General features: G+C 35.5%; 1 protein-coding gene across 1 annotated transcript in view; it reads left to right on the plus strand.

The window, feature by feature from the left end:
- Positions 1–4,553: 4,553 nt before the first annotated feature.
- The window catches only part of LOC149414240 (dipeptidyl peptidase 9), a 41,587-nt gene continuing 18,832 nt past the window's right edge, over positions 4,554–27,308 (plus strand). Inside the window, exons 1-11 of the mRNA XM_089644271.1 lie at positions 4,554–4,983; positions 9,654–9,855; positions 15,481–15,650; positions 16,046–16,143; positions 16,610–16,712; positions 17,746–17,882; positions 20,211–20,352; positions 22,218–22,377; positions 23,272–23,434; positions 24,412–24,503; positions 26,511–26,663. Coding sequence (XP_089500397.1) covers positions 4,730–4,983; positions 9,654–9,855; positions 15,481–15,650; positions 16,046–16,143; positions 16,610–16,712; positions 17,746–17,882; positions 20,211–20,352; positions 22,218–22,377; positions 23,272–23,434; positions 24,412–24,503; positions 26,511–26,663 — 1,674 coding nt within the window. The 5' untranslated portion in view covers positions 4,554–4,729. The remainder of the gene's footprint in view (positions 4,984–9,653; positions 9,856–15,480; positions 15,651–16,045; positions 16,144–16,609; positions 16,713–17,745; positions 17,883–20,210; positions 20,353–22,217; positions 22,378–23,271; positions 23,435–24,411; positions 24,504–26,510; positions 26,664–27,308) is intronic.

Consider the following 27,308-nt stretch of genomic DNA (forward strand, 5'->3'; position numbering starts at 1 on the left):
TTGTATATCTGTGGTTATGTACTGTATAATTCTGTTGGATACAAAAAGCCGGAAGATATCGATCTAGAGAGTGGTATATTTATGATCAAAGATTCGAAGAACACTAGAAATTTACTGATAAATATTATGTAAATTAACGAATTTTATTAACCCAATTTGCAAATGACTTTCGCAACTTTTCATTGAACAATAAATAAAGATTGTTTTACAAATTAATATTTCCTGTAATGGTTTATTACGTAAGTTTTCTCTTTTTTTAACTTTGCATCAAAAAGGACGCATTGCATATTTCAACATTGTTATAAAATTTGTTTTGAAATGTCAAATATTTATGAGAAATCATTTTTTGCAACTTTGTGCAATGATCGAAGTAAAGCTAGCCGCGTAATCTGAAGAGCGAATAGTGTTGGAAATAATCGAAATAATTTAATGGAAATTTAATATAACTATTAAATATAACAAAGTGGAAAATACTCTCAGTATCACCATGGTGTAAGACCACCATTCAGAATTGGAACGTTGCTTGAAATGGGTTTTGCTGTGTTCGGTGACCATATCTGAATGGCCAAGTACTTCCCCTCCCCAATATCTTCATCTTCACAACATACCTCAATTAGGGATGCCTAGATGCGGTTTCAACTAACTAACTAACTAACCATCACGCCGTTTCCTCGCAGGGGTAGGCAGAGAGGACGGACCGCCAAACAACTTGGTCACAACCACACACTCCTTGCCTCATTCACATTCATACGATCTGGAGACGGCTATAAAAATTGAATTCGGGTCAAACAGAAGAATTCTCAGCTAAATAACAAACGTTTGACTGAAAAGGTGGAGAGAAATTTAAGTGTCTAAGGGCACAATAGTCCCTTTGTCCCTTGAGAGATAATGTGTTAAAGTCACCGGGGACCCTAGGGTTTTTTTCTTCGGTCCTTCCGTCCCTTCGGTGAAGTATGTGGGAGAAATATTCGGGCGCAGAGGCGACGCGTCAAACGAAGAATACTAATTAACTGATTTTATCATGCGGATCTAGATAATAGAAATGTATTTAAAAAAAAACTTACAATCAAACGTTTCCGGAGGGGTAGGCAGAGATAATGGACCATCACACAACTCTGTCATTGCATGCGATCCTTCCTTGATATCGGAACTATGTGTCTGACAAAACAGCATACACTAAGGTCAGCAGATCTAGATGTTAGTAATCGTCTAATCTAATCGAACTTTCTAAGTCAAATCGAGCCGTTTAATATGATCGCTCTTTTAGTGTAACAGGCCCTCTCATCTGGAATAGACTTCCCTCAGCTCTTACTAATCTCCAAAATTGAAACGAAACTGGCTGAATTTAAACGGGCTTTAAAAATAAAATTATTTTAAAAAATCTTACCGTTCATAGATCTTAACTTCTTTTCAATATTTTATAATAGGCCATATTCTAAAACTTCCGACAATTGTTTGTTTTCGGTTGCCTCCTTATTGTACCTTTTTAAAATATCTGCTCAGAAGATTCTCATTTCTGAGCAGAAACTGCCTCCTGTTTTAGTTTTAATGTTCTTGTATTGCCCTGTCCTGATGTTATTGTTATTCTAAGTTTTGTCATCACTTTGTATAAACAGTATATTTAGTGTTATAATATTAGATCTGTATTGGGTAAGGGACACTAGGAACAATTTTAAGAACATCACCACTAATACTAAATAACCGTTTTAAAGTTTGTTATAGTAAAGCGCTCTTGAAGTGAAATGACACTAAAATACGTTATATAAATGCTATGTTATTATTATTATTATAGCTTCATGCGCATTCATTACTTCAAACAATGTTTATAAATATATCACAGACAAAAGTATTTGATTTATTTAGTCAAGCCATGTCTTTCTTAGGCATCTCCGACATTCTACAAATCATTTTATATACCATAATAAAAAAAATAAAATTATAATGAAGTTTTTTCTTTCATTTTATACGCAGAACACGTGTATTGTAATTTTTTTAAGTGTTTGTTTTATTTGGCCGCGTTAACATTTGATTGCAACCTATTATTTGAGTTTGAATTCACTGAAAAAAAACACTTTACGAAAAAGTCTTTAACACTTTCGAAACAATCCAAACTTTAAATTAACAATTAATAAATAAAATTTAATTCGGTATTTCAGTTACTTTGATCGGCTTAATATAACTAGCTAAATATAACTAACTAACTATAGAATATAACTAGCAATTCTGGGAAAAGTACTTAGTAAATATTATTATATTATATTATATTTGGCTAAATTATATAGCGCCGTTTTCGTGAAAAAAATACCTCAAAGGCAATACTTATGGTAGATTAGAATTATAGTAGAATTCGAAAACTGGATATATTTTTGAGGTAGAAATAATATTAGCATTTAGGAAGCATGTTTACGAGAGATGGGAAGGCTGATAGAGATATTGAAAGAAGAGTAAATGCAGGTAACTCCATTAATGGAGGACTGAACGCAGTTGGCGCTAACAAAAAAATATCCAAAGAAGCGAAGTTAGCAGTCCACAATGGAGTGCTGGTACCTACCCTGATGTAAGGAAGTGAGGCATGGAACTGGCAAAGAAAGGATGAAAGTAGATTGAATGCTGTTGAAATGAGATCCCTGAGGCGTATGTCTGGTTAAACCATGTATGATCGTGTTAGGAATGTGGAGATCCGCAAAGAGCGCAAGGCTGATGTAAGCGTAATGAGTAAGATCAAGAAAGGGACGCTTAGATGGTTTGGGCATGTAGAGCGAATGAGCGAAGAAAGGAGTGTAAGGAGAATATACGATGCAAATGTGAATGGTAGCAGAAGTTGGGGACGTCCGAGGAAGACATGGCATGACCAAGTGAATCAGATACTTGAGTCGGGCCATTTCAAGAGTCAGAATAATAGAAGAGTATGTATGAGACGATGTATGAATGTGAATGAGGCAAGGAGTGTGTGCCAAGACCGAGTTGTTTGGCGGTCCGTTTTCTCTGCCTACTCCTGCGGGGAAACAGCGTGATGGTTAGTTAGTTAGTTAATATTATTCCAAAGAATTGAAAAAGTCTACTTTTTACAAGATTTTGTTTCATTTGATCGTGCCATGTCTTCCTCGGGCGTCCTCGACTTGCACCATTCAAATGCAATATTAGATTAAATCACAAATACACTAATGTATTTGTATGCCTTTGAATTGAGTTGTTTACGGACAAAACTATTAATTCGTATTCATATTTCGTATGTACGGGTGCAAATAAATAATTCGACTTAATATTTTAAAGCATGACTTACAAACAGTGCATTTTAATTAAATAAATAAACGTTATTTATGAATGTCGTGTAATATTTTAAACCGAGCCGCTATCAATAACACCCCTTGCGTAAATGGCGATAAGGTTTAAATTCCCGCTTAACACCATCCGCCTGTTTTGATTTATGCAAGAAAAATAAAATGGCCAAAAAGTGCCTCTTATTTTATTTTATGGATGTTCAGGCATAAATATTAAATTTTTTTTCGTTCATTTTATAATTAACTTAATTTTCCACATTATACAATAAAATCATAGCCGAAAATGGTTTCGTAAGTAGGAGATTTTGAACTTTAAAGCAATTTTCATAGACCTTATACATTATTTTTTTCTTGGCTTATAAAAAGACTTGTCTAAAAATACTCGATTATTTCAAAGGCCAAGATGTATTCTACTCGCAGTATTTAATTAAAGCATCTGAAACATTTCTAGGCGACCAAATTTTCAAAAACGCATGATTTTGCATTACTACGTAGTGCATCGCCTGAGATATTCATGTTCGAACAGTTGATATTTATTTATTTATTTTTTTATTATATAAGTACATTTTGTTTATTTGTTACAATATATGATCAAATATTTCAAGACCCCTCTTCCATAGAAGCATTAGCTTGTGGCTGGAAATGGAGTGTACATTGTTTTATTACAGTATGTAGGTAATTAAAAATAAAATGATTTTAAACTTATTTGAAGAATGGAATGTTAAACTAATTGAGATGAGTTATTCTTAAGATTAATTCAATTGGAAACATTTTTATTTTTTGTAAGTTTGTCTCTAAAATATTTTTTCACAGTGTTTATTATTTGGATGTTATCATTAATGTTTCTAATTTCTTCAGGTAGTCGATTGAAAAAAATTCTTGCCTGGTAAGTGTAATAATTTTGTGCAAAGGAAGTGTTTAATTTTGGGCATGGAAAAATATATTTAAGTCGAGTACGGTTTTCAGTTAGAAATTGATACTTGTCTTTTTCGTTTATGATTTGAATTAATGCATTTTTAGTATAAAGATCTTTAAATGAAGGCACTTGAAATTCTTCGAATAATCGATCAATATACATATCAAGTAGGAATCCTTAAAACACAATCGAATTTATATAATTATTCCTGAGTGTTCTAAGAAATTGATCGTTATTTTTTAGAGAGTTCGATTATTCATTTCGATTATGATAACTTTAACCCCATCTCTATTTCGAACCGCGAGCGTGTCCGAGCGCTCTGAAGTTGTTCCTAACCACTCTCTTCTAGCTGTCAAATAAAATAGTATGAAAAGGAGAAAAAACACGGCTCTTCAGTGAAAATCCATCCGATACAGTATGAAACCTCCTCTGCTTTGTCCATCGCCAAACTGACACCGAAAATCACGCCAAAGATACGCGCAAAAATTCGGCAGTAACGTCAGAAAAAAAATAATTCATATTCATTTAAACAATGGATGTGTCAAATAAAATCACGGACGCAGAAATGCCGAAAAAATGCTCTTGGAATGAGCTCAAGTGTCTGGCCAATGACTTGCGAAGAGAATTGGGGACTATATCCAGTTTGGTGCCAATGCAGATATCATTTAGAAGTCTAAATGCCGAAAATACGAGGATATACTTCTTGGTCAATACTCCTGACTCCTGGGGAGTACCTTTGCTCTATGTGGACGTGACCCTCAGCGCTGGGAGTCCGCCAGAAGGGAGGTTAGTACATCTCTCATCTTTTTCTTCTTGTCCTATTTGGGTCAGGGACTCCTTGTCCCTTCGACAAGGAGCCTCTGGGCGTTCCTCCATCCCAAGCAGGCTCTTCCTCTCCTCGCATAACCTCTGGAGTAGCTTTTTGCAACTTTACTCCAGTCCTACTTGAATGACTGCGAATGACCGATAATTCTTTGTGAATATTGAATTCCAATCTTTTTATGCGGGTACCAACTGTAAATATGTCTCCTGTCTCTTGTCTCTTATCTCCTGTCTCCTGTCTCTTGTCGCTGGAGATGTGGAAATCCTTCTTTTTACGTAATGATTTGTGCAAGTAGGCTTTAATTTCAAACAGTCCTGTTATAGTTGTGATGTGGTAACCACTGTGTAAAAAAATTCATTAATATAATAACACTCGAGTGATCTTCAGTTATATATATTGGCTATATGTATGACTGTTTTTAAATGAGGGCGAGACATTTCCAACTCGAATCAATCACTCAACTCATACTCCTGTTATTGACGCGAGCATTCGAGTTGATAAGTATTGTATTAAAAGATATAGTGGTTTAAAGCAAAATCCATTTTCTCGAACGGGACTTTATTTTCGCCCGCTTGGAGTGTGTTAATATATTACATTATTAACTGACTTACTTACTGACTGACTGGTGGATACTCTCGGTGTTGCTACGGTGAAAGAAACCAACGTTCGTAATCGAAACGTAACTCGAAATGGTTTTAGCCAGTTTTTAGTTGCTAGAACTGTCGAATATAGTTCCTATAACCTCACTAAAATTTCTGTTCTATGTTTACTTAGAAAGCGCACAAGGGGAGGGTCAGAGGGGGACATTTAGGTCTGCGAGTCAGTTTATGGTCTCAGGAGTCGCCCTGGTGACCTCATTAATCCCTGTGGGGAATTGATGCAGCGGGCATTCGTTGAGCAAACTTTCGATGATCTGCACCGCTCCGCATTCACGCTAAGCCTACTCTTTAACCTTTCAGGCTACTTTGTTCGCTTTTGGGAACCGCTGTGTCTACCTTACTGTTGTGGTGAGAAATATGAACTAAACGCTGTTAGAAAGAGAAAACACCACGCTTTATATTCAAATCTTGAACTTAACCACAGAAGAATTAAAACGTGTACCTTTATGAAACCAAAGGTTCCGACTGCAATTTGAAAGAAAGACTTATGATACTTTTTTATTAATTACTAGCTGATGTGTACCTGGCATTACTCGAATTTTCTCTACTTTCTATAAATATAATATACATGTATTGTATATATAAACCTTCCGGAAGAAATTCTCTAAATGATAGCGAAAATCCTGTCAATATCCGTTGCGTAGTTTAGAAGAACTAAGCGCACAAACAGATAATTGATATCCCATACTTTCCTTGATAGTAGACAATTAGATATCCCATACTTTCCTTGATAGTAGATAATTAGATATCCCATACTTTCCTTGATAGTAGACAATTATATATCTCATACTTTCCTTGATAGTAGACAATTAGATATCCCATACTTTCCTTGATAGTAGACAATTATATATCTCATACTTTCCTTGATAGTAGACAATTAGAAATCCTATTCTTTCCTTGATAGTAGACAATTAGAGATCCCATATTTTCCTTGATAGTAGACAATTAGAGATCCCATACTTTCCTTGATAATAGACAATTAGATATCCCATACTTTCCTTGATAGTAGACAATTAGATATCCCATACTTTCCTTGATAGTAGACAATTAGATATCCCATACTTTCCTTGATAGTAGACAATTAGATATCCCATACTTTCCTTGATAGTAGACAATTAGATATCCCATACTTTCCTTGATAGTAGACAATTAGAAATCCCATACTTTCCTTGATAGTAGACAATTAGAAATCCCATACTTTCCTTGATAGTAGACAATTAGATATCCCATACTTTCCTTGATAGTAGACAATTAGATATCCCATACTTTCCTTGATATTTTACAATTAGATATCCCATACTTTCCTTGATAGTTGACAATTAGATATCCCATACTTTCCTTGATACTAGACAATTAGAGATCCCATACTTTCCTTGATAGTAGACAATTAGATGTCCCATACTTTCCTTGATAGTAGACAATTAGATATTTATTTATTTTTTTATTTTTATTTATTTAATACATGTTACATTATTTTGAAATTTACATAAAGTAGATATAATGAATCACCATACTAGGCGGCTGCCTGTTTCATGGTGACCAATTGAGTGTAATTACTTTGTATGAAATATGAAATCTAGTGTAAACATATCAAATTAGTAACTATAGATGAAGCTTAAATTTTGGAAAAATTGTAATAAATAGTAGAAGATAGAAATTAGAAATGAGAAAGAAGTAAATTAGCATTAGATTGTAAAAATGTACATAATTATATATATATATATAATTTTTAATATGTGTGCATGCAAGCACACATGTGTAGGTATATAGCAGCAGACATATCTATATACATATAACAACACATGTATACATACACCCATATGACGCATCCTCACGCATATAAACAATATATACACCTCTATCTGAGTACTTGGAATAGGCTACTAACACTATAACAATCACACATCAAAAAATCCCCGAGCGCTTTCCTGAAACTGTCGTATTTGGCTATTGATTTTATTTCTAACGTTAAATTATTGAATATTTTTGGAGCAAGAAAGTTAAATTGTCTTTGTGCCATTGAGGTTTTTATTGGGGGAATAGTATAATTGGATTTGTTGGAATATCTTGTATATCCCATACTTTCCTTGATAGTAGACAATTAGATATCCCATACTTTCCTTGATAGTAGACAATTAGAGATCCTATACTTACCTTGATAGTAGATAATTAGATATCCCATACTTTCCTTGTTAACGAATGGTATTCAATACTAGATTAAAGAAAAACTTTATAATGGGTGATCTCTCGACTCCAAAAAATATCATGTAAATTCAATTTATACTTGACTAGCTGACGTGTACTCGGCGTTGCTGGGAGTTATCCTTAGGAGATAGACATATACCATGGCAGAGTTTTCTGTAGGCCTTTTTAAGATATACAATTCCTTAGTACATTATTTTGATGTATCTTATAAGGTTTAGCCAGCGTTAGCAATGTAAGCGCCCGAAAATATTTTTTTTATGACTTGATTACAAAACATCGACTTTTCTCTACTTTCTGTAAATATAATATACATGTAAAATATATATAAATCTTCCAGAAGAAATTCTCTAAATGATAGTGAAAACCTTATCGAAATCCGTTGCGTAGTTTAGAAGAACTAAGCACGCAAACAGACAGACGCGCATAGTGACTTTGTTTTATACTATTTAGAGATATCAATGTATTGTCACTATTACGAATTTACTTAAAGTTTATCAGGAGACGGCCTGTAATGCCGTTTGTGGCTCATTATGATGAGATGTTCTGGGATGTTCCCGAACGTTCCAGACTATTCCCAAACATTTTGGAATGTTCCGGGATGTTGTGAAATGTTGTGGAATGCTCTCGAATACTCTCGAATGTTCTAGACTGTTCTAGAAACTTCCAGCCGTTATATCTTCAAAAGGACGCCCTTCAGGTTAAAACGGGAACCTTCGTGAATGGGGGATAGAGGGCTACCACACAATAAAACTCTCTTGATCGTACCGGGACTCGTTTCTGACTTTTAGCGGCACGCCCATTGTACACTTACTTTTATAATGTATATTAGAACTCTTTACTGCTCCTTGGTTCGCCCCCATCTTAAATATGCTTGTGTTATTTGGTCTCCTTTTTATACTGTCCACATTCGACGCATTGAATCTGTTCAACATCGGTTCTTAAGAGGGATTGCTAGGAGGCTAGGATTACAAAAAGGCAAATACTCATATGATGAAATTGAACTAACTCTAAACCTCTCTCCTTTGGAAGTCCGTCGGGAAAGAAATGACCTCATTTGATTCTTTAAAATTATAAATGGTATTATTGATTCACCTACTCTACTTCAACTCATTCCCTTCAATATCCCCTCGCAAAGACTCAGAAATAATGAACTGCTCTTCCTCAACCATCATTCGACAAATTATGGAAATTATTCACCATTGTCCAGAATGTGTAGACTGGTCAACTCAAGTCAAAACCTTCACTTTTTTGGGATAAGTCTGAATGATTTTTGCCGGTCGTTAAACAAGTGACGGAATATTATAAGTGTCCTGTGGTCCTGACCCACGGCGTATTTTTGACTTGATTCGACTTGTCACTTTATTTTCTTATATTATATCTGCCTTATGTCTTTGCTTTCATGTACCTTTGTCTACTCCTGTATTTTTCATTTTACTTTATTCGTGTTATTATTTTGTAATTTGGACGATGTCCGTTAATAAATAAATAAATAAATATTGATTATTCCTGTATTGTTTTAACTTGTATTTTCATCATACTTAAAATGAAGTGATGAACTACTTGCTTCCACATGGCGAAAGCGCGGCATAACTATTAGAGAAATTTAATAAAATTTAAATACCTCAGAACAGGTTACGCCTAGTCAGGAAAATAATATTATGTAGCGAATTATTGTAGATATGTTATACTGTATAAAACTGTTAAAAATATTTAAATTAAACCCCGAAAACTGAATTCCCTTTGACTTAACCTCACTCTTGTGTTTCCAGCAGTCTGCCGATGCTGTCGGGGTGTCCCGCGATGGGGCGCCTGCCCAAGCCGGGGGCGCGGCGCTCCCGAGAGCAGCACCTGCTGTCTGAGAGGCAAAGGGCCCCCTCGTGGGGCTCTATCACCTCGTATCACCTGCACCCCACGCAGCCCAACATAGTCTTCCCCATGGCGGGCTCGTTATACATGCTGAGACAGATGGAGGTAATTTATTATGCATACAATGCCATACGTAGTAATGCAAAATCATGTGTTTTTGGTTTGAAAATTTGGTCGCCTAGAAATGTTTCAGATGCTTTAATTAAATACTGCGAGTAGAATACATCCTGGCCTTTGAAAGAATCGAGTATTTTTTAGATAAGTCTTTTTATAAGCCCAGAAAAAAATAATGTATAAGGCCTATGAAAACTGCTTTAAAGTTCAAAATCTTCTACTTACGAACCCATTATCGGTTATGATTTTATTGTATAATGTGGCAAATTAAGTTATTTATAAAAAATATCGAAAAAAAATTAAATATTTATGCCTGAACATCCACAAAATAAAATAAAAGGCACTTTTTGGCCATGTTTTTTTCTTGCATAAATCAAAAAAGGCGGATGGTGTTAAGTGGGAATTTAAACCTTATCGCCATTTACGTAAGGGTTGTTATTGATAGCGGCTCAATTTAAAATATTACACGACGTAGTGCATCGCCTTAAGGCTAATTTGTTAGAAAGAGAAAACGACACTTTATATTCAAATCTTTAAGTTAACTACAGAAGAATTCAAATGTACACCCTTATGAGACTAAAGGTTCCGAATGCAATTTAACAAAAAACATATTAGATTTTGTGAATTTTTTATTCATTATTTTCATATTTTGAGGTGATTTTAACTTTTGTAATACATTTGTATGATAAAATAATACAGGGTTTTCCAATAAGAGGTGTTATTTTGATATTCAATCGTAAAAGATCAATGGTTTCGTTGCTTGTGTGGCACGTAGCGCCGTCTTGTTGAAATCAAACGTTGTCCAGATCAATACCATCCAATTCCGGCAATAAAAAATCATTAATCATCTCTCGATAGCGCAATCCATTCACCGTAACTGTAGCTCCAGTCTCATTTTCGAAAAAGTAAGGTCCAATGACTCCGCCGGACCATAAACCGCACCGAACAGTCACACGTTGAGGATAGAGAGGCTTTTCAACAATAACTCTTGGGTTTTCCGAGCCCCAGATGCAACAATTTTGCTTGTTGACGAAGCCACCGAGGTGGAAATGGGCCTCATCACTCAAGATGATTTGCATTTGATTCACTCAAGTGAATTTTAATAATTTCAATGCGTTGTTGAAGCGTGTATCGTACCATTTTTATTAATGGCGTAGTTTTTACTTGTCAAATGTCAAAAAATGACAGCTTCAAAAGTAACATCTACCGAAATAGCGGGCTGTTCAAAATAACACCTCTTATTGGACAACCCTGTATATATTTTTTCGTTATTAGTAATTTTATTTACAATAAATGGGAAAATTTTAATATTTAAAAATAATAATAATGTTTATAATATGTTGTTTATTTCAGCTGGCGGTGAGTTCAATACTTTGTATGCTTTATAAAAGCGTACATCTAAATAAATATTTATTCTAATAATATAATTTGAGAGTGTATTACATTACATTTCAAAATCAGTTTTCAGTTTTTGGATACGTTTAGAAATATTCAATTTATTTCAATTTTATTGCACAGGATAAATACTTCTGACAGAAAACTTTAACTGCGGATGGCGCGTGTGTGATCCGTCAGCGGATTTCCTCGTACGCGGTGGTAAAAATATGTGGTGGTTCACCAAACTAAAACATTAAGTCATACAATCAATTTCATATTATGTACATCAAACATGCACACCTAGACGCTAGCCCACGAACAAGATACAATCAGGTACCGTCTAAAATTATCTCCATAAATCCATTAAGCTCCATAACTCAATATTTCCAGTCTCTAGAATAAGTAATTCCATTAATGGAGAAGTGAACGCAGTTGGCGCTAACAAAAAATTGTCCAAAGAAGTGAAATTAGACTACCCTGATGTATGGAAGCGAGGCATGGAACTGGCAAAAAAAGGATGAAAGTAGATTGAATGCGGTTGAAATGAGATCCCTGAGGCGTATGTGTGGTAAAACCATGTTTGACCGTGTGAGGAATGTGGAGATCCGCAAAGAGTGCAAGGCTGATGTAAGCGTAATGAGTTAGATTAAGAAAGGGACGCTTAGATGGTTTGGGCATGTAGAGCGAATGAGCGAAGATAGGAGTGTAAGGCGGATATATGATGCAAATGTGATGTAGCAGAAGTCGGGGACGCCCAAGGAAGACATGGTACGATCGAGTGAATCAGATACTCGAGTCAGGCCATGTCAAGAGTCAGAATAAAAGAAAGAGTATGTATGAGACGATGTATGAATGTGAATGAGGCAAGAAGTGTGTGCCAAGACCTAGTTGTTTGGCGGTCCGTTCTCTCTGCCTATTTCTATCTCTGCCATGGTTAGTTAGTTAGAATAAGTTTTTTTGTCAGCTAATGGCCGAGACACAAAACTTTGATTTCATTTCATTTTGATGATTCAACTATACAACCACACAATTCACTATTATCATTTACAACAAATCGGCCAAGCATCTTATTTTGGGTATTCATTTTATTTATTTAAATTATGATTAAAAAGTAAATCGCAGGATGATAATATTCAATAAGAATTGGACTTCAGTATTCAAGCTCAAAGCAAACTGTCAAAGCAGCGCGTGCATACAATCCAATGGATTTGTAATAGAGTTTACGATTCTGTGCATTATACAGGGTTTTCCAATAAGAGGTGTTATTTTGATATTCAAAGAAAAATGCCATTTTTTTAATATAAATGATCGAATGTGTATTTCATTATAAAGAGGAAAGTATGCCGTTAATAGTGAAAAATAACATCAGTCAAATGACCACCACGACCACGCCTACAGGACCATATCCTTTTCATGAAATTTTCCATAACCAAATCGCAAAGTGGCTGCCTTATGTCCTTGAAAGCCTCATGAATTCCATCTTTGAGGTCTTCAATCAACGCTGGGCTGTTGGCGTAGACCTTCTCTTTCACGTGGCCCCAAAGGAAGAAGTCGCAAGGTGTTAAATCACAAGATCTCGGTGGCCAATTGTGATCACCTCTTCGAGAGATAACACGGTTCGGAAACTTTTCCCGTAAAATATGAATGGTTTCGTTGCTTGTGTGGCACGTAGCGCCGTCTTGTTGAAAGTAAATGTTGTCCAGATCAATACCATCCAATTCCGGCCATGAAAAATCATTAATCATCTCTCGATAGCTCTTTGAATATAAAAATAACACCTCTTATTGGAAAACCCTGTACATATGAGCATTAATATCGTATAAAGTTGACGAAGATATTGGCCTGCGGGTCTCAGTGCGCATTCGCGGAAATAACGTACATTCTAGCATTCTTGGATACGGTTTACAGATAGCTTCCACACCACACACAGTGTGTTTTATGCGTTTCACAGTATTTGAGAATGTGTGTGTATTTAGACTCGCCCGCGCTCTTTGTATCGTGTCGTTCGTTGTGCGTACGCAGAAATGGGACGATAATATGCACGATGTCTTATAATAATAATATTTGTTTGATTTTTTACTGCGCCATTTTTGTAAAAAAATCCACATTACGATCGCTGTAGAAATATTAAAATATTTAAATTGCAGTTTTGCTGTTTAGAATTGCAGTATTGCGGCTAGAAAGTCCAAATCTTTTTACTCTAAAATGCAAGAGATGCGGAGCATCCACAGCATGAATGGACGGACCGCACCTGAGGTACATAACTATTCATAAAGATGTTCTATTCTCTGCTCCTTTTGTTTAGCGAAAACCTCTATGACAAAATGTATGATTATACTCCATTGCTCAAAATTCGCAAGATTTCGTACTTGTTTCCAAAAAACTCCCTTTCTTCTTATAACCTGTAGGGGCCGCCAATAAACTACCACAAATAAAAATACATTTAGTTACAGCCAACATGTAGACAATAACTATTGAAACTTTCAGAAAGAAGAATAAGCACAGATTTAATACTGTTACAAAGAATACTACATTTTAAAATTGACTGTCCGAATTACTTCAATGTATCAATATCCATGTTTCCCAAAAAATCATGCCGACATTTCTTACTTTTTTACTTCAATAACACCAGGACACTAGCTTACCAAAATTCTCCGATTCCGAGACTTCACAGTCTTTCTGATCTGGGTGATATATTTAATTTGAAAACTAATCAGTATAAATGTTGTATATTCTATCACTTTTATTCTTCTAGACACAAATAGACCTATGTACCCATATAACTTCTCCGCTTCTACTATTTTGCTTTGTTGAATCTTTTAAATTCAATTATATGCGTGAGGATTCATTTTTGCCATTATGTTTACATTCTTCTTTATTGTAAATTTTTAAGTGTTTACTCTGATACAAAATGCTTGTAGTTTTTTTTTAAAGAAAAGCCCACTAGGGCGTGTAATAAATAAATACCATGTGTATCATTTTGATCGCAGTGTATTGAATTGATTGGTTGAATTATAGGTCATATTAATTATGAAAGCTTCTCGCCTCTGCTAGTTACTTGCTGTTAAATCACGTTGGTAAAAACAGTCTCATGTACTACCACCAGTTGAATTTGACAGTGTCCATGTATTTGTAAACATTCTTTCATATAAAAAGCTATGTTTCCCTAAAAACTCTCTCTTGCTCCAAAACAATCAAAGGTTTAATCTTTCCTAAAGAAGAACAGGAACCGGCCTGTATCTAGTGTATTAAAACCCTGTAAAATGTTTCTATTCATTGTGTATTGTAAATAAAGTGATTCAGAGTGTCTCTCAAAATAATAGTGTTCAATTTTTAAAAAAAACCCTCCATTTATTAACATGGTCCTTCGAGCCGGATATTTTTATTATTGTCTTTAACTAACCCAATAGAAGTAATATCTGAAGTCAAAATGATGGTATTAAGTCAATACTGCAAATACAGCGTTCTGGCCGTACGACTTCTACACTTTGTACAGTGATTCCACTTTTTGTGATTTCCTAATTTCAAAACTGGGTAAATGGTCGAGTAGTGTATATTATCTGTTACACCATCACTGACTAACGCTTCCCGTCAAGTAAATTTCTATTTTTATTTCTATGTTGATTCAATGATTAACGTTGTAGGGTAAATTATAGGGAGTTTACATCTCCCGAAAATAATGACAACATTACTTTTACCTAAATTCATGCGAAGCTGGTATCACTGTAAATCTGTGCGCGATACCTCGCGCGGCAAATAATTTATTCTGTCTCCAGCAGTCTAGCCGTCGGTTTGGCCCTAAATCTCTTCTAGCTTACGCGATCTGTTTTGTACATAAAATTATAGTAACGGGAGTTTTGTTAAAATAAAAACTAAATTGGAAATATCCGAATTCTCATTATTGCACACCGAGAGTAATCACGCAACCTTGGATTCTGCGGATTGGAGAACCACGGAATCATTCAGCCAACAACCCATTTAAATTGGCGATAATTCCCATCCTCCAAAACGTTATCTACATTGCATGCGACCCATCCGTAGCTAAAACAGTGGATGTCGCCTTATGCGATCGATGAAGTTTACAATATGTTGCGTCAAAAATATATGAAAATAAATAAAATGTATTGTGCTGCGAGATTGAATAGATCGCATTAGCAAAAGGTTCAAGTTGGATACATGATGAGTAATTACACAACATGTTTATATATCTTTGTCACGCTGTCCCCCGTCTGCTTGCAGGGCTGGCTTGTACCGCGGGCGCTGTGTACTGGGGGCGGTGCGGCCCTGTCGCCCGCCATGTGTCCCGCGCGGGGCTCGCTGGTCGCGCACGCAGCGCGGGGCGACTTGTGGCTGGCTGGCGGTGGACGCAGTCCGCAGCGCCTGACCTACGCCTCCAAAGGGGGACCCAGGTAATATTGCCACGTCTCTTTATGTTATTTAATTTGAGCATGGATAAGAATTAGGGAGTGGGATTGGGTGCAAAAATGAGCAATCTGAAAGTATGTTGCCTGTTGTGTTATGATGATGCTGTGCTGATTTACTATTAACAGTACGGAAGATATACAGTACCTCGTGTCTAGGGTGAAACGAGATGTGTGCAGAATGAGTTAATGATGAACTTTACGAAGTCCAAAGTCAAATGATAATTGCATGCAAGAATTGAAATGTTTGGGCTTGGATGCAAAAATGAGCTATCTGAAAGTTTTTTTGCCTGTTGTATACTGATGATGCGGTGCTGATTTTTATCAGTATGGAAGATCTACTACAGTCTCTGGTGTATTATAATTGATTTTGTGTAATCCAGACTGGCCGAGGACCCTCGCCAGGCCGGAGTCCCATGCTACGTGATGCAGGAGGAGTTCTCTCGCTACACCGGCTTCTGGTGGCAGCCCATCACCAACGGTGAGAACTGTCTTTTCACTTAAGCGGCCACAATCTGGCTACCGCACCCCCCCCCGGGATCCATTCATTTGATAACCAACGCCTCTGCAATAGGTGGCCCCAAGTGGAAAACTACGACTGGTGACTTAGCACGTTTGTCCAGGTCTTGATGTGATGCGATGCAGGATGCGTCTACCCACCAACTGTGTGGCGGGCCAGGAGATCCATTGACCTCTCCAGCCGGACTCTCGATCCATCGCCTTGGAATTTGGATGGATTTATACGTCCGTCACTCATGGATACACTGCCCCCCCGATTCCTACCCACCCTTCATACCCTTCCCCTTCCCAGAATGATATAGGTCCTGAGAGAAATGATTTCCCCCAGGGACAGGATGTGTGGAGCTAATGTAAAAAAAATATAAATTATAATTTTTTTTTCTGAAATAATATTATGTATTACCAATTTTATCCATTATTTTTTACAGACAACGTGTATCGTATTGTATTCGAAGAAGTAGACGAGAGTGATGTGAAGATTTACAGCTTCCCTTCATACGGCAGCCCCAATGGCGACAACGAAGAATTCAGGTCACTTTTATGTATAAATATATTGTTTATTGGCACAATTATCTGACAAATACCATAACCTGCTGTTATTTTGACTAGTTGAAAGTGTACGGTCCCTGCGCTTGTCTCCAGGACTTCTGCCGTCGGTTGTAAGGCGAGCTGCTTTTCTTGAAGTCCTTCGTTTCGTTGCGCAGGGATACGCACACAGAGAGATGGATGATGCGATACGGTTGTTATTAACACTATATGGTTGGGCATTTTACCGCCAAATTGGTGGCGAAGCGCGGGTGTTTTTTTAAATTTTAGCGCTAAAATTAGACTTTACGCAAAATATTCATATCTTATGATCTATTTGATATTTTTCGATGAAACTTTCAGTGTTTTCCTTTAAAAATATGTCTCTATTTATTTACTTAGCAATGTATGTGTAATTCCTTTTTTTATGAACAAAAACTTTCTATTTTCTTGGGAATCATAGAAAAAACAGTATTTCACAATCGAAATAACATTATCAGATTATCTAGAAATTTTCAATACATATAAAAAAAAACTATAACCTAATAGTGCTTCAATGTGTGATAGCGTTCGAAACACTTTCCTTTATGCAGGGGCACATTGCAAAACTTGCACATGTACCGCCTTTCACTGCGTAGTTTGTGAGCGGAACATACGCGACAACGATTTTATTTTTTTGTTGTGTTTCAAACTCATTATATTGACAGGTAGATAGATCGGGTACCGCCGACAATAGAAAACACATGACCCCGCACCCATTTACAACCCCTTGTTTACAAGTTTCCCGCTCCTTAAGAGCTTGAAGAGTATGTATGAGACGGTATATGACCGCGAATGAAGCTAGGAGTGTGTGCTGAGACGTTTGTGTGACAGTCTATTCATCTGCAGTAAAACGGCGTGACGTTAGTTAGTTAATTAGAGTTTAAAACGTCCTGACCTTAGTTGCCCAACTAATGGAAGTTTGGATGTAGCTGTCGATGTAGAATGTTTCGCTAGATTACAATAATTTGAATTGTAATTTGACTGTAAATGATTGCAGGTTTCCGCGCACGGGGTCCGTGAATGCTCGCTCCACGCTCCGGCTGCTGGAGTTCACAGTGGCCGAGTCGGACTCTGGAGCCGACTCCGAGGGCTCGTCTCCCGGATCCGACCAACACTTCGACCACTGGGACACCGGTAATTACTTTACTATATCGCTGTTTAACCCCACATACGCTGCTGTATCATGTATGTAATCACTGATCCGACCAACACTTCAACCACTGGGACACCAGTATTTATTGATTGAGCGTAGCAGACTGGACCTTTTGCATTTTGTCTGTCTGTTAATTTTTTTATTATCAATAGAAAGTTTTTTTTTACAGGTGTTTTTCCGATGCCTGTCTCACTAGGATAAACCTGTGTCGAGACAGACGTATTGGATACATAAATTAGTGTTAACATCTTATTTGATACATATAAGATTTCATTACATTAAATGACAATGTGAAAATGATAAAAGATAATAAAAAATAATAATAAATGATAAATTGGTTAATCAGCATCTAGTTGATCTTGGATCTGTCTTGGCTGATGATCCAACACTTTGGTGTCTGTTTTAAATTTAAAAAAAAATTTGTTCAGTCTAATGGCTAGTGGGAGAGCATTATATAGGGTGTATCGGCACGTACCCGACAAACTTTAACCAGCTATTCCTTAGCACATTTGGAGTAAAAAATCTTATGTGCACTTTGCTGTCCGGTAACGTTTTCTTTTAATAAAATATTTATTATTCATATTTTCACCACATGTCACCACTGTTTTATCCTTTGTCAAAGTTTGAAAACCCATTTGGCAATATTTTATTCGAATTCCGTTGAATAATGCACGTGTCTACCTATATTGGCGCACTTTTACAATCACAACGAAATGACACGGCACCATTCGTCTCATTTTTAAGTATTATTATTTAGTGTGTGCGAAAGAGCGAAGACGCTTTTCGACATACTTGCTTATAACAGCTGTTGAACACGAAAAGCAATGCCAATGACAGTGATGTAGTGTGGAAATTTTTAATTGAAAAAATGCTACCGGACAGCAAAGTGCACATCACATTTTTTACTCCAAATGTGCTAAGGAATAGCTGGTTAAAGTTTGTCGGGTTAGCGCCGAAACACCCTGTATAGCCTTGTTGCAAAATATCTAAAATTTCTCTAAAATTTGATTATACGTTCCGTTTCCGCTTAAAGATGGTGGCCGCTTTAATGGTTCAGTAAAGATTTTGTTTTCAAATGTGAAATCATTGTGTTTTTTTAACTTTCTTATTCTCATTTTTTCAATATTATGGTAAGTTTAAAAAAGAATTGTCATTGAGATAAATAAAAAAAAATTACCTAAAATATATGAATTATAATTAACCTCTTGAATGCCAGCGTATCCTCAATGATACACTTAAAAATTAATTTTTCTGAAATATGTAGCTATTCTCGGGAAACTTATAGTAAATTATTTGCTATTTTATAAATATAGAAACACATTATCTGGTAAGATGTTACAATTTACAAAAACATCATGCTGTGAAACACGGCGAACGTTTTGCGCAGAGTTTAGTAGGTAGGTATTTAAGTCCATACTTTTTTCGACGCAAGTTCCACTGTACACAGAACTCCTAGTATTTTTATATTATTGTATTTTATATTAACCCTGCACACGCTGCTGTATCATATATGAGATCTCTGATCATATGCTCGCAGGATTTGTGATATATACAGATTTGAAAGACAAATGATGTCATCAGTTTTTCAATTTCACGGCCCAAGACCGGCCAGTGAATTTGTTTATCTATTCAAGAAAGAATTTAATATTTAAATGTATCATTTTTAACACAGTTATAAATATTTTAAAAAATGGCGTACTGCGGACTTAATCATTTACAATTTAAATGCATTTTTAGGGCTTTTACATAGAAATACAAAATACTATACAGTTTTATACACTGAACTGCCTCAGTAACATTTTTTTTGTTGTTGGTTTAGTGATAAATTTGAAGATGACAACTGACTCGGCATAATTAGTATTCTGGACAGTGAGGAATACATATGGTAGTTATTCCCAGAATTTCTGCAATGAAATAAATCCTGACTTATAGTATTACATATTGGAATCCGAAAGCTTAACAATGCAAGCAATTCTGGACTATTTAATGCATCATTTAGAATTTTAATACAAAAATACCAAGTCAGTGAAAATTCTTTTGTCCGAAAATTTAAACTTACTCATTAATTTAAAAAAGTGTTGTAATTCAACATAATTCTGGAATAACCATTTTAAAACTTATAAAATGTAAAAATTTGTTTTTGTATTCTTATTATTAACTTGTATGTACATAAATTCGACAGGAAATTGTACTCAAGTTGACTTAACAGTTTAATACACTTAATATTGTCGATGGATCATATATGTAACAACTGTGTCGATAAGGTTAAGATATTAAAATCCATTGAAAAAATAATTTCTTATTTCTAGATAATGACATGGCGAAAGAGAGCGAAGAGCCCGCATTCTCCGTGCGCGATAGACGGTGGTTTGACTTGATCAGGCCGCTTGAAGACGCCTTTCCCTGGATGGAGTACATCGCGCGTGTGGGCTGGACGCCCTGCGGACAATAGTGAGATAAATATTTCTTTTCTAACATTTAACAAGAATGTGTAAATAGATTTTTATATTAATTACTATTAACATATACAGGGTGTCCGGAAACTCGTAGTACAAGCGGGAAACTGGTGAATCTACATCACATTTGGAGTCGATTTTGTAGTATATTTTTTTTTTATTTGAGCTTTCGTTATCGAGTAAATCGAGTTTGAAGTTGATTTTTTTTTTTAAATTTTTTTTTTTTTTTAATCAAATTCTTATAAATTATTACTGAAGATCAAAGTACCCAACTAATTAAAACTATTTGAAAGTAAAACAAATGAAGAAACTCGGATTTGAAGCATTATTTTGAAATCACCCTTCATTTAACCCGGTGTAATCATAAAATATTTCTGCTCTGCAGGGTTAAAACATCTGTTATTCAACCCTAAACACCAGAAAAACTTTAACCCTAAAATAGCCGAAAAATATTTTTTTTTGGTTTTTTTTTTTTTTTTTGAAAATGCTCAAATCAAAAAACTTTATGTTTTTTTGGGTTCCCCATGTGGTGTAGATTCTCCAGTTTCCCGCTTGTACTACGAGTTTCCGGACACCGTGTATAAGTACAATGTATCTATTTTTCATACAAAAATAATTTTCGATACAAAAAAAGCCCTACATGTTTTTTCCACAGACGAGCTCACAGCTCCATTGTTTTTTATCCGTACACTTATATTGTTACGTTGTTTATATTTTTCATACAAAATATTTTTCATACAAATATGACTTTTCATACAAATATGACTTTTCATACAAATATGACTTTTCATACAAATATGACTTTTCATACAAATATGACTTTTCATACAAATTTTATAGTATAATTCTTTCAAAATACTTTTTCATTCAAAAATAATTTTACATACAAAAATATTCATACATGTTCTTTCCACAGCTCGATTATTTTTTATCTTTACACAAATATTTTTTCCATACAAAAATTATTTTTTATACAAAATATTTTTCATACAAAAATATTTTTCATACAAAATATTTTTCTTACAAATATAAATTTTCGTACAAATTTCATTATAGTTCACTCATAATACCTTTTGCGTACAAATTTCATTATAGTTCACTCAAAATACTTTTTTCATACAAAAATATTTTTCATACAAAAATTATTTTTCATACAAAAAAAACATATGTTTTTTCCACAAACGAAAGCTCACAGCTCCATTTTTTTTATCCTTACAATAATTTTTCATACAAATGGTTTTTCGAAAAAAATATTTTGCATACAAAAAATATTTTTCATAACAACATAATTTTTCATACAAAAATAATTATTCATACAAAGATAATTTTACAAACACTATTTTGGTAGGACACCTTTTCAGAATGAGTTTGTATGCAGTACTCAAATACTGAAATGAGGTGAAAAATTAAGGTATTCACGTAATAAAAACCTTTCACCTCCCCCCGCACCTCTACCCCCCGTTCCCCGTCCGACCGTCTCCCCCCTCACCTCTTCTACCTCACCCCCTCGGCACACCACTCATTCCAACTCTCCCTCAATGCCTCCGGGGTTGGGAGCAGTTGGGACACTTGCGCAGTGTTCACATAATAATAATGAACCACATCATTTGCAGTAATACAAAGAAAAAGAGGTGTAACAAATTCATTTTGTGAGATGGCTGGACATTTTTGTATGGGACATTTGTAGTGCAAATTTTATGATCAATATATTGAATGAATTGAATGAACCCGCAAACTTCTGGATTTGTAGTCAAGGATCCTAACCATTCGATTAAAAATTAATTTCACGAGCTGTGCAGTGTAGCATATACGATACAGCGGCATTTATAAGGTTAAAAAAGTATAATTTTGTTATTCCAGTGTTTGGTGCCAAGTACTGGACAGAAGACAGCAGCGCCTGGAGCTGGTTTTAATACCCCTAGCCGACTTTGCGGACCCCTTCCAGTATGAGGCGGGACCGGTGACCAAGGGTTTGTCGCCCCTGGGCCCCGAGGCACAGAAAATTTGGATTCCTGCACAGGTACACAATACCATTGTAATTTTTATTTTTTATTTATTTATGCAAAGTTACAGTCCGCTAAAAGAGTCTAGAAATTTAATAAAATTGAAGTAAATAATTTTGTGGAATAGATTGAATAAATAAGAAAATACACAGATATAGGAAATGAAATTAAAAGAATTTGGCATATTCAGACTATAAAAATATTACCATTTGTTATTTCGGCTACTGGCATTATACCTAGCTCTCTCATTCAACATTTAGGCGTATTAGATCTGTCAAAGAATTTATACATAAAAATGCAAAAATCAGTCATTTTAAATACATGTAGGATTACGAAAGATTTTTTAAATATTTATGTTGAGGGATCAGTAGGATTTATAGGCCCTGTTAGAAGTTCTACCGAGCCGAACCCTCTGATATGAAAATATCTGGAGTCAGTGAATTATTTTCCCATTTGATCTCTGGTGAGTTGACGTGTTGTTCTTGTATTGTTTTGTATTTATTATGCTTATATAATGCACTTGCATAATGTTGATTGACTAGATGATCATTTGTGGAAAAGTGTGTGGAAGGGTTTAGTTTTTTCCTGTGTGGAAGATTTAACCCGGACATAAAGTCGGAAAATAAAAAAATGTGTATTTACAAATTAAATCTTATTTTTTTGGCTTTTACTAGTGTTTGTCATTTTGCACTTTTTAATGCAATTTACTTAGAGTTATCACACGACCTTACCTAATTAAAACTTCAAATTGTAATATTCAATCATTGAAGATAAATTTAAAAGTCTGAAATTATTGGGTTACCTCGGTGGTCGTAGCAAATCCCCGGCATGGCTGCGATCCTGAGTTATATCTGAGTTGATTTTTCTGTTTCACACTTTGAGAGTTTGTTAAAATTATACTTCCCCATCAGGTGCTCGTATCTGAGCGCGCACCCGAGGCGTGGGTCAACGTGCACGACATCCTGCACTTCTTGCCGCAGACGGATCCCTCCAGGGTGTCCTTCCTCTGGGCCTCCGAGGAGTCGGGGCATCTTCATCTCTACCTGGTCACTGCCGCCATCACCGGAAGAGAAGGTACCATCTTACAATACTACCCAACCTAACCATTTTGTCATATACCTCAAAAAAAATTTCAATTTAATAACATTAAATTTATTACATCAGTTGAGACGTGTTAAAATAATATTTTTGCAATTTTACTGAAGTTTAAATGAAAAATGTTTACCACAGAAGACAGGTGCTTTAACCTTTCCTTATCTGTGGTGTGTATTTACTACACATTGCTTCTAATAACTTTAATAACTCTATAAATATAACAAATTCCGGGTTCAGATTTTAGGTATTCCTCCGTTATACATTTATGCACTGAATTAAAAAATAAAATTTTACATAGTTTTCAAATTCAATTAAAAATCAGAGATTTTTGTTAAAAATCGGAAACAAATACACCAATACAATCAACCGTGCGACAATGCTACGCGAAGAGTGTGCGAGGAAATGACACGCTATGCGGGAACTTGAGAAATCCATACGTCCACAGTTGTATTTTTATTTAGACCATCGATACCTAAGACTGCATAGCTGAGTGTGTGCAACATGCTAGCCGCCATCCAGTCGGTCGCGGACCGTCGTTAGATGTGGACCCCTCGCATGTTTTTTTAGCATCTGCTGATCGTTTTTTCATGTTTTAAGCAATTAAATTACAATTATTATCGCTTTTGATATAAAATATAATAAACATAAGCGATTAGCTATGAATATTCATATTTTTCCCATATTAAATCGCTTATTTTGAGATGTGTATTGACTACACAGCACCGGAACGCGTGGATTTTTTTAGCACAGTAAGGGAAAGGTTAAGAGTGTAGTCATTCTCCCCAAAGGCATGATCGTTGATGAAGTTATCGGGGACATGAAGATAATGTTCCCATTGAGGAACTCTTGTGTTACTGACACCATTGCAGGTTTTCTCTCAAAGTCTAGACGATTATTTGTTGTATTGCTTGAGATAGCAAACTACAAAGTAACGTTTGAGTTTTTATTGTTTTCAGATGTGATAAGTCCTTCGTGCGTAGGCCCAAACATTATTTCAAGAGTTCCCTTGACGCAAGGCAAGTGGGAGATCATCGGGAGAAAGATTTGGGTAAGTGTCTTTCCTTATAAGTTGCATTTTTAAAAAATATTAATCCACACAGGATGCCATGAGGAAAATAATTTGCCTCAAGGCGTGTGTCATCTTTTTGGATGCTGTGTGGGGGTCTTTTTAATAAAGAAAGCGGTATAAGTTCTAGGAAGAAAAAAAGGTATGAGGAATCTAGAATGACATATAAATCAACCCATTCCAATGTGGTGCAAGTTGATGGGTCGAGAGAGTCTGGCTGGAGTAGTCAAAGGATCTTCCTCTACTGGCCTCTACCGATCAGCTATGATCGCCATGCAGCGGTTCCAGACTTCTTTTTATAGGGTTTTTTGAAGTCGCGGGTTTACGTCAACAAGCCTCAGACTCTTGAAGCCTTTAAGAAGAGTGTTCGCCAGGAATGCGAGAACCTGTCGCCCGAAGTTCTGGCAAGAGTGATGGAAAATGCCATAAACAAATTTAGCGACGGCCACTTGGCCGATATAATTTCTTGACTTGATGGAATAAATTCTAATGGATTAAATAAACAAATTTCACAAGCAGTACCAAAGTTTATCATTAAAAAAAATTACAGCAAAAAAAAATACCATCGGGTGATTACTTTTGCCCCACCCTGTATATGTAGAGTAATTTTCTCGGTTTACTTGCGTAACGTAGTCCTTAAAAGGACTTTTTAACTCCTGACGTTTCGGATAGATCTCACTGTCCATCTTCAGAGGCCTTATGTCTTGAGTTTTGTCTCAAACTGATCATTTTCGCGTGTCTGTTCTATCCAGAAATCAAAACCTAAGTGAGTGCTTATCAATTCTTATTACGTCTAGGACGGAGTACACTGAGAAAATTATTCTACATTTTACACCCGTGAAAACCTTAACCATAACATATATATATATACAGGGTGTCCGGAAACTCGTAGTACAAGCGGGAAACTGGTGAATCTACATCACATTTGGAGTCGATTTTGTAGTATATTTTTTTTTTATTTGAGCTTTCGTTATCGAGTAAATCGAGTTTGAAGTTGATTTTTTTTTTTTAATTATTTTTTTTTTTTAATCAAATTCTTATAAATTATTACTGAAGATCGAAGTACTTAACTAATTAAAACTATTTGAAAGTAAAACAAATGAAGAAACTCGGATTTGAAGCATTATTTTGAAATCAACCTTCATTTAACCCGGTGTAATCATAAAATATTTCTGCTCTGCAGGGTTAAAACATCTGTTATTCAACCCTAAACACCAGAAAAAACTTTAACCCTAAAATAGCCGAAAAATATATTTTTTTGGTTTTTTTTTTTTTTTTTTTGAAAATGCTCAAATCAAAAAACTTTATGTTTTTTTGGGTTCCCCATGTGGTGTAGATTCTCCAGTTTCCCGCTTGTACTACGAGTTTCCGGACACCGTGTATATACAGGGTGTATCGGCACTAACCCGACAAACTTTAACCAGCTATTCCTTAGCACATTTGGATTAAAAAATGTTATGAGCACTTTGCTGTCCGGTAACATTTTTTTTTCAAAAAAACAAAAAAATTAAAAATTTCCACACTACATCACTGTCATTGGCATTGCTTTTCGTGTTCAACAGCTGTTATAAGCAAGTATGTCGAAAAGCGTCTTCGCTCTTTCGCACACACTAAATAATAATAGTTAAAAATGAGACGAATGGTGCCGTGCCATTTCGTTGTGACTCTAAAAGTGCGCCAATATAGGTACACACGTGCATTATTCAACGGAATTCGAATAAAATATTGCCAGATGGGTTTTCAAACTTTGACAAAGGATAAAACAGTGGTGACATGTGGTGAAAATATGACTAGTAAATTTTTTTATTAAAAACAACATTACCGAACAGCAAAGTGGCTTTAACATTTTTTACTCCATATATGCTCAGGAATCTCTGGTTAAAATTTGTCGGGTACGTGCCGATACACCCTGTATATCAAAATTTATATCAGTGGTATATATCCTTCGAACCCTGATTCTAAGTCACTTACGAATTAATATTATTTTAGGTGGACGAATCGCGAGGCCTGGTGTACTTCATAGGGCTGAAGGAGACACCTCTGGAGCGCCACCTCTACTGCGCCTCATATCACAAGCCCAACGCCGAGAGCCCCCAGCTGCTAACCGAACCTGGATACTCCTTCACCATCGATATGGATGAAGTAATTCCTTTTATTATGAAACAAACATTTAAAAAGTGTTGGGTTAGACGCTAACTTGTTTTATATAGTGTAGAGTGAGACAATAGTAGATGAGCCTTCATATAGAGAAGCAACAAGAATAATAAAAATGGAAAAAAAGCGTGACCAGATGTCATATTCCCAATTAAGTCTATCTACAAATTTATAATTGCACTCAGAACGCAAGAATGGTTTCCGTTGAATTGAATTTTTCTTTCAAATGATGCTGCGATTGTTTAAATGGATACTTAGAGCGGAACGATGAATTAAATGTGAGGTAATATAATATGACACAGAGATTAATCCCTCAGGCCTCTGGCATATTCTATCAGAATTTGTGTGTACTTCCGCTTGAAAAACTGTTTTTGAAAGGTGAAGAATAAGATTTAAAATTTTATTATTTAAAAAAAATAGTATAAAATAAAGTCGCTATCCGCATCTGTCTGTTTGTGCGCTTAGTTCTTCTAAACTATGCAACGGATTTTGATAAGGTTTTCACTATCGTTTAGAGAATTTCTTTCGGAAGGTTTATATATATAAAACATGCATATTGTATTTATAGAAAGTAGAGAAAAGTCGATGTTTTGTTAATCAAGTCTGACTAAACCTTATGAGATACATCACAAT

This window comes from Hesperophylax consimilis, chromosome 20 (assembly GCF_061612785.1).
Source record: "Hesperophylax consimilis isolate HC1 chromosome 20, BYU_Hcon_1.0, whole genome shotgun sequence".
In the NCBI taxonomy this organism is placed as follows: Eukaryota; Metazoa; Arthropoda; class Insecta; order Trichoptera; family Limnephilidae; genus Hesperophylax; species Hesperophylax consimilis.